Source organism: Trichoplusia ni, chromosome 13 (assembly GCF_003590095.1).
Source record: "Trichoplusia ni isolate ovarian cell line Hi5 chromosome 13, tn1, whole genome shotgun sequence".
NCBI lineage: Eukaryota > Metazoa > Arthropoda > Insecta > Lepidoptera > Noctuidae > Trichoplusia > Trichoplusia ni.
This window is the reverse complement of record NC_039490.1, coordinates 3,427,947-3,436,982: the sequence shown is the minus strand read 5'-3', so window position 1 is coordinate 3,436,982 and position 9,036 is coordinate 3,427,947. Positions and strand designations below refer to the sequence as shown.

Below are 9,036 nucleotides of genomic sequence, written 5' to 3'. Positions count from 1 at the left end.
ATCGCGTGCGAATGATTTAAGAATCGTAACAGGATTAGGTAGGATGAAAATCTTTTAGCCCCTATACATTATTACGTCGTTATAAAACGATTTTGTTATTTTTTATTTAAAGAAACTGCTAATTACTCTCATAGCGAAAGGCGGATTTAAAATTATTTATTTAGAAACGGTTTCACTCGCGCCTATACAAATACGCGCGAGTAAGCCGTTATGAAATAAAGTGCATGTAAAGCTTTCAGCTGGATGCGAGATGGCTGGAAGCTTATCAAAACAGATTATAAGGTTACTCATTAGATTAAGTTTAAAACCTAATTGCTTATATAAGAGGGTGAAACAATTAAAATAATGCTTAACAGATATTAAACATTTAAGATTTCAAGCTATCACTCGAAAATATTCCCAAAACTAATATAAAATTACTACTGAAGCCCTAAACTACTCACTCACTAGTTACCACTAACGCCATCTTTTATCGTAACGAAATACTAAAACTAAGGACAGCGCAACCCTCAAAAGGGCCTATTTCCGTCCACGTGCCTAACAATAGACTACGATATCGCAGCAATATAATACACGTCATCGCTACGTCATAATAATATCCCGGATTATTTACATTGACGACAGGAAATTGCCTTTTTTTGACCCTTGAATTGAAGGCATCTTTATTGATAGAAATCGTTGTTAAAATCAAAATGAGCAATTTAGGAGGGTAAGTCTTGATCGATCATCAGATGGAGAGGATGTAAGTGTAGATGTTCTTTTAACCCCTACTGGCTTATTACTATTACGTTTAGACACTGCTGAGCAAACTTTTATTTTACTTGTAAAGCTAGTCTAGCTAGTCCAAAGTCACCATGACATGGTGCCTACAATTCTATATTGTGGCACGGCGCGGTGTAAAGCGGCATCAGTTTTCCACACCCATAATAAAGTAAGGCGTGGCGGTAGGCTGGCATATGGCCATTTTCGATAGCTATTAAACTACCTACGATAAATATGTATATTAAGAAAACAAGGTTCCATGCTCAATAAAAGTATAATGTATATTACAACATAACTCATTTTCGCTTATAACTAAATCAAAACCATCATCCTTTTCACATGCATAAATAAAAATAAAACAAAAAATAAATAAAATAAACTATGTTCAGTTCGTGCAAAAACCTGCTTTTATATGCGCTCCTTAATTAGTGCATCAGAAGTAGTCTCAGGTATTGGCGATGGTAGTCCATCGTCTTGTCCATGATGTGAAGACTATAGCGTCGGGGGTATGGTGTGCGTCTGAACAAAAATAAACATGGTTGAAAAGTAATTGAAAAATCAGAACTTGGTTAAGAAAGAGATATTGGAAACTTAGTGATAACACTCCCCAATGTTCCTTATCACATCAAATGAAAAAATAACGAAATCGTTGCATCCAGTCCGAAGTATTGAGATATTACTACTATCCTGGAATATCCTGGAATTTCCCACTCCTGGGCAAAGTCCTTCCCACTACGATACAGAGAAATACTGACAAACTTAGAACCTCACCCTTCTAAATTACTTGATGAGGGAATGTCTTCTTGTCAAAAACACGATACAGCCCCAAAATAATAAGCCAAATCAAAAATGTTCAAAAAAAATTAGTGGTTTCTTAGTGGTTTCTTAGGTTTGGTTATTGTATAAATTTGTTCACCTAATAGCAAATAATAAGGACAAAACAAATTCACAATAAAATTAGATCCTTTCGCCTCGAGAAATATGTTAAGAAGAATTTAAGCTTACCTCAAACTCCCCGATAAATATATCAGAGTCGTCTGACGGCGGCGGCTGGTCAATATTGTCCACTGCCGTTATTTGGGGACCTGAAGCATATTTCTTTCCATTTATGATATGATTAAAAGCTTGCTGTATTCATTGGAGAAGATACCCAATAGGATGTATCTAAGAAATCATTATTGTAGTTACCTAATGGTATACATTCCATTGGCTCAAACAGGTCCATAGAGATCAGATCCAATGGAGGGGACGGTGCTGGTGGCGGTAATGCACAGGTAGATGATATTCTTGTACCTGCAAAAACGAAGGCAAGGCTTTGGTTTTTATTTGTTGAAGAAAACTTATATTATATTATATGCTGATGCTAAAGTGTTATTTTTGTGTAAGTGTGAAGAACGTTTAAATCATTTAAGTGAATTAGGTCCTGTGAAACTGCTTTTCCAACATGGATATGCTTAATGTGGGGATCTGTTTCTTTGCAACAATAAAGGGCGGTGTGAATTGATAGCTAAATAACAATTTTGTTTGTTTGTTTTTGATGGTGAAAATTTTAAAATATACAGAATTCTCTTAGAAACAGACTTCTGAACGATGTAACTACTAGAACAGTTAGGTCTATCCTTCCTCACCAGTACGTAACCCATCTTCATACGTGTTGCAGGTGTCGATGCGGCGCGGATCAGCGCGGGCGAGTGACGCTGCGCCCGCGCGGGTGTCGTTGCGGGTCGTGCAAGGTTCTACGTTCACTTCTCCTACTAAGAAAGTAATGATTACTTAAACTTTATACACATATTCAAAATCGAATTAATTTTTCGAAGTAATTACGAAAATCAAATTTACGATAGACAATACTAATTTGTTCGCTCTTCACAGCTTCCTTTTAGTACACTACACTTCTAGTACACATTCTAAGTGTAAAATTACATTCAAGCATAACCACTTTACATGACATTTGAGGAAACAACTAATTTAAGCCCAGTTATTGGATCCACGTGTATCTAATGCTATAGCGATAGTTAAGTGATCTCACCATCAGCAGACAAAGCAGTGTGGTAAGCATGGTGAGGCTCTTCAACTGTTAGCTGCAGTCTCCCACCAGCCTTAATTCTGGGCACTACAGTAGCCACAACTGGTACTCGAATCTGAACCGCACCATTAGCTTCCAACCTTGGTTCCATATCACCATGCTGAAATAAAATAGGCAATTGCCATTGGTCGCAAGGAAAACATTACTATGTGTACTTAGCTGTTAGCTGTTTAGCAAGCATGGGAAAAAAACTGAGCACGTTGCAAGGGTAAAAGCCAGGCAAAATTCTCAAAAATAGGTTTTTACTAATTAAGGTAAAGTCAATTCTTTTAGATCAGTTTTCATTTCGACAGATACCTGAGATGCACCGTCTTCAGCCTCATTTTTCAAAACGATTTTGCCTCCAACTCTCAAATCTTCAGCTGTTGCTGGCACTAACATCTAAAATTCAGGAAATTGTATCTAAATAATTAATATCACTTCTATTAATAGAACGTCTTCTCTTAACTGTAATCTAAAAATTATATCTTTTTTCAAATTTTGTTTTAATTTTTACCTGTTTGCCACCAGGAAGCTTCGTATCAACAACTTTGACCAGCACTGGGGTACCATTATCAGGCTTTAACAATGCAAATGGCGTCTGTCTGGTCGCCAAAGCTACTCCCATATGGTAGGTCTTTATTGGGTCAACTATCACACCACTGCTCATGGAACCCCATGGACCTTCGTTCCAAATGTCTCCGGGTTCAAGGTAGTGTTTGGATAATTCCCAGGGTTCGGGTTTGGGAGTCCAGGTCGAAGATGATGGGCCTTCAACAGAAGGTAAGTACGGTCCCACTGATGATGAAACTTCGCAATGTTCCACATGAGGCCTGGAAAGACTTTTTGGGTGAGATTATTTTATTTTTTGAGGAATGCTATCTAATAATTTAGCTACCTTGTTTGAGAGGTAAGTCTACTTGATATAAAAACACCTTCTAAATATGTACAGGTGGTAAAGTAAAAGTCTGATTAAAAACATGAAGATTATATTCTCCAACAGATAATGTAGAAAACCAAGATCCAACTCAATTAAGACGTGAGCCAGGACAGTTAAATGCAGCGTAACTAATCTGAAGTAGGAACTCGTTAAAAGTTTTATGTTAGAAGTTACCGCGTCTGAGGAAGTACTTAGCATTAAGTTAAACGATGAATGTACTACGAATGCCTTCGGGCCCGATTGGGGTCTGCCCACTGGCAATTGTGTCTACATAGTTTTTAATGTCGAAGCATTTTTTTGAACATGAATAAGAATTTTAAGAATTTAGTAAAAAACAATTTTTCGTTCTCACAGTAAACAAATTATCAAAAAGTGGTTTATGACCCTTACTATAAAAACCAGGTAAATGAAGATAACTTTATGTAAATTTTGTAAAATAACAACTATTTATAAAGTACAGTAAACGTATTCTCAAACGCTCCTTTACCTGGTAGAGTCAGGTTGTGTTTCTGTGGCTGACCGTGTAATACGCGGAGTAGTTCTGCCGCGAACATTGACAGGAGGACAATTGTTATCATCCGGGTGAGCCTGTGGAAGAAAATCTAGATTTCAAAGATGTTGAAAAATATTCATGATTACGGGATCTTTTAATATGTTGAGGAAACAAGTAGGTACACACGCAAATTTAAAAGTGGTCTTACCTTGTTTTTGTGGCAGACAAGGTTCGACTGCTGGTTGAAACCTTTCAAGCAGATGTTGCAGCGGTACGGACGCTCGTTCGTGTGGGTAAAGAGATGGTTTCGGAGATTGCCTGCACAGGAATATACATTGTATCAATGATGGCACAAATCTAAGGTGTCGATAGGACCCGGAAAAAGGTCCAGTCCTTAATTATTAATGCGAGGTTTATAACGTTTGCAGCAAGGTGATCCGCAAATAACCAGTTTTAAAAGACTGATGAAACTTATGCGGTATTGATTCTATAAGTTTAGATAGTATGTGCCAGTATCTGTCTCCATGAGTAGAAGTGCAAACGACTTTTCAAAAGGTTCCAAATACAGCTTGTGTTTGAATAGGCAGTAATAATTCTGAAAACAGTGTATAATGTAAGTTGAGGATACAAGGATAGGGATAACAGGTAACCTTTCTGATGGAATCCTTTGGGACAGATGTGGCACTTGTAAGGCTTCTCGTCCGAGTGGGTCTTGCGGTGGGAGATCAGAGTGGACACGCGGTTGAATGTCTTGTTGCAAACCTGTTTGTTACATTGGTCATGAGGAACGAACATTTATTTGTCACGGAATGCTGGTGAAGGCAAAAGTGAAAATCCCTTGACCCAAAAAGTAACTATGGTCCTTATAAATGATTGAAATACAATGAGATCTCACTCAGGCTTATGATGAAAACAAGATGCATTATAAGTAATAGGTACTTAAAACGGTAAGTTCTGACCTCACAAGCGTACGGTCTCTCAGCAGAGTGTATAGCTCGATGCTGGCTGAGCGTGGAGAGCTGGCGGAAGCTCTTCCCGCAGGCGACGCAGTGGAAGTTGCGCTCGTCCGTGTGCGTGGGCAGGTGACGCATCAGCGTGTACTGGTGTTGGAACTCGCGACTGCCTGATCAAAGGTAGAAGGTATATCTTAAAATGATGTTATGTACCGTGTATGTTAAAATGTGGGTTGGTTGTTGTGGAAGCAAAACGATGTAATGACCTGAGGAAGTCTCGCCCTGCCACAGCTATTTCAGTAAGCAAATTGTACATTCACAGGTTTAGTTGACGATGATGATGATCAAATACTGTTTTTATTTAAATAGTGCAGGTTTGTAATTAAATGTTGCAGATCCGGTTGAGTCAGTCTTCGGGCAAACCCGATAAATAAGCGTGTGTAAACTCCTTTTCCGTTTCATCCATTTGATTAAGAATTATTCTAATTATATATAAGTAAAGTTTTTTTTTGCAAAACGCAATTCGTCCCAATGTGCTAGAAGTACTCTGCGACACTAAAAGGCAAATTAAATTATTAAAGTTTAGTTCAGTTCATATAAAAATTGAACTTAGTTATTTACTGGGAACAAATGATATCTAGATATAACTGGATTGGATGACTTACAAATGCCGCACTCCCACAGCTTGACAGTCCGTCCGTGTCGCTTCACATACTTAACGTAATGAAACCGGGAACGAGGGTCTGTCTTATCCACCTTGCATGTACCGTGACCGCTCTTGTTTCTGTCTAAAATCATTTAAAAACAATTTCAAGTATAGTTTAGTTCAGGTTTAAGGAAGGAAAATAAAAGATGTAAAAAGGTGTCATGAGGGTCTTCTTCATAATATTTAATCTAATAAATACGTTGCCTATACTGACTTTTTCGCCATTAAATGTAATTTTTTAGAATTCTATCTATTGTATTACCTGCTCCAGGATTTCCAGTTGACGTGGAAGATACGAGATGTGGCTCTCCAAATATCTTCTTGCTGAATGTAAGTCCGTTCCTGTTTGTCGGCTGCAGAACAGAACTTGATGTATCTGCCTCCTAAAAATAAGCAATACAATGAAAGAATTTAGTAAACGATTCCACAGCATGAATGCAATGTGACGAATAGAAGAAAATATCTAAGCGTGTTATGTTATGTGCGCATATTACAAAAATGCTTTCTTCTAATTTAAATTCATGGGATTTATTACACTTGATATTAAAAATCTTACCTAAAGCTAATGAATTAAACCCTAACCCAGTAATGGTTCGCTAAATTAAATAGATGACAAAAAACGTGACGACAAACAGATTGTATACCTTCATCTCACTCTTAAGCGCGGCATCCAAATCTTTTCCGAACGTAGTCTGTCCGGTGGTGCCGAACCCTGGCTCGGAGACCAGTGACGCGATGTTGCCATCCTCCTCCGTCCACGCGAACCTCGCCTGCTGCTGCTCCAAGCCATCAGGGAAGAAGCCATCACGGAATAGAGAGCGGGGGACATCCAACTAGACCAGGAAAATTAAATATGAGAATAGGTTTTCATTCTGTTATCTCGCGTACAAAAGGTCTTATCGTAAAAATTAACCTTTACAGGTGCTTATACTAGTTTTGGTACGATGCTGGTTTTTGGGTCCATGATATTAAATCTAAAATCAAGTCTAAATCCAATCATTCAAGATAGGCTACAAAGTAGCAGTTCTTGTATGTCAAAGTATTATTTAACTAAGCGAGCTCCCCGTATCGCCCACCCTTTAATACATAACAATAATTTGTAAATAAGTACGTAAATGTACCTACAACATTACAAAACTCGTGGCGGGGTTTTCAGGGTTTAAAAGGCATTCTAATTAGAGCTATAATAGGAAGCGCTTCTGGAAAAAGCTCCAATGTGAGCACAAACTCCTAAATACCAGGATAAAAGGACTTCTTTGAAATTCGTATTTAATAAACTATCCTATTAAAAGTTGAAAAGTACAAAGGCTGGCGTTTTATTAATCAGAACCTATACATATTTCAATCACTAATTTTGATTGATATATGACGTTATACCGGTCTAAAAATAGATGTCAGGCATATTGACAATGACAGACAAATCTAAATGACAAGCCCAGCCAACATCGACACGGACTAATAAAATACGATATTACGACAAATACTGAACTTTTCCTAATAAATACAAAATGTTTTAGTACATACATCGCTCCTGCTCGAATTTGATAGCAACGGTTCACCATTGAAACCCAAATCCTTTTTGTCAAACTTGTCACTCAAACACACTTCACGAATACTGCAACAATATTATAAAACAAAAATAAAACAAACGTAAAATCACACAGCAAAATCAGTATGGCCGCGTTGCAATTATTTATCGAAATAAACGAAGATCGCACCTTATTATCTCATCGCCGGGCCTCATGAACCCACTCTCTGGTATTTCTTCTTTTATTTCTTCATCGGAAAACATCATTTATTTTTCGCAATATTCAATTATTTTTAAGACAAAAAACAACACGACGCAAACGTCAAACAGTCTGTTTTTTCACTACGTTACTTTTGTTTCAAATTGTTTCTATGACGAACCCTGTTCTTAATTTGAAAGTAATTTACTTTTTCGAAATTATTTTGTAAGTTGCGAGTTGTAAATGATTTATGGCTGTCAGTTGCAATGTGACCTCTTTTGAACTTTTTAAGGTCAGTGTCCGAACTTATAGATTGTATATTTCCCGCGGATTTGCTTCTTAATTTTTATAAATAATTTTAAGTATTATTTAGGATATTTTTTCGTTAAATAATACAAAATGAAAGTAAATGGAAACATGAAGGGATCCTATTGTCCTGTTTTATTTTCTTGAAAGTACATTTTCTTGTTCACAAAAATTTGAATGAATAAAATTTGAGTGAACTTGAAGGGGTTTGTTACAACGTCTAAGTGGTATGCTCATTTCGCTGCGGAGGCCACTCCAATACTCTGAAGAATACTCTCAAACCTACTTAATGTCCTCGAAAGAAAAATTATAATGTTTTGAATAAAGAATGATTCTGATTTCTGTTGGATACAAGAGGCTGGCAGAATTGAATATAAATAAATGTTTTAATTAAAATTTTATTTTAGTAATATTTACTTGAATTTTAATGAATTTTTAATATTTTAAACGAAACTATATTACGAACTATACGAACTATATTTTTAGTGGCGGTGTTCTTATTATAAATATTTTTTACGCTAGTAGGAAAGAAAAAAAGCTATATTTTAATATGATACAAAAATTATTTGAAAACTGATTGGTATGTATTTAATAATTTTTTTTCGTGATACTTACCTATGCAAACATTTAAAACGAGACACCATTATTTTATTGTATTATAATTTATAGCACATGAAATAAAACGTTCGTTAGGCACCTATGGCTATGTAACAACGCATTCGTAAAATTTCTATCAATTTTTTTTTGCTTCAAAGTGCCTACGTTTTTACAAATGTTGTTAGTAAGTAGGTACATGACACTTATAATAATATATATGTACCACTCAAATGGAAACGTTAAGATGTTCACGGTTCGCTGGAATGGAACCAACACTCGAAGGAATGTCTTTGATTAAATTCCATGTGATTTGATTGAAATACCTTCTGATTTGTTACTTATGTATGTAGGTGTAGGTACTGCTAATTAGATGTGTATTTGTGTGGTGAATGAGGTATGGATGTTTTATTTATGATCTGATATGAGTTTTAGTAATTTATTACTAGATTCCATTAAAAGTAAACTGGAAATTTTAATTCCATAAATG

General features: G+C 36.3%; 1 protein-coding gene across 2 annotated transcripts; it reads right to left on the bottom strand.

Annotated features, from left to right (window-relative positions):
• Window positions 1-1,017: 1,017 nt before the first annotated feature.
• Window positions 1,018-8,354, bottom strand: LOC113500293 (transcriptional activator GLI3-like). Of its 2 annotated transcripts, none has more exons than XM_026881020.1 (16): window positions 7,638-8,354; window positions 7,444-7,534; window positions 6,564-6,752; window positions 6,182-6,302; window positions 5,879-6,001; window positions 5,220-5,383; window positions 4,911-5,022; window positions 4,469-4,578; window positions 4,255-4,355; window positions 3,345-3,660; window positions 3,146-3,229; window positions 2,792-2,948; window positions 2,391-2,513; window positions 1,951-2,055; window positions 1,768-1,847; window positions 1,018-1,281 (listed from the first exon to the last, which is right to left on the bottom strand). In XM_026881020.1, exons 1-16 carry the CDS (start codon window positions 7,712-7,714, stop codon window positions 1,255-1,257), a joined length of 1,980 nt encoding a protein of 659 aa, XP_026736821.1. In that variant the 5' UTR covers window positions 7,715-8,354; the 3' UTR covers window positions 1,018-1,254. The 2 variants fall into 2 exon arrangements, with proteins under 2 accessions (XP_026736821.1, XP_026736820.1); XM_026881019.1 differs by having other exon boundaries at window positions 2,391-2,516; window positions 7,638-8,353.
• Window positions 8,355-9,036: the final 682 nt, after the last annotated feature.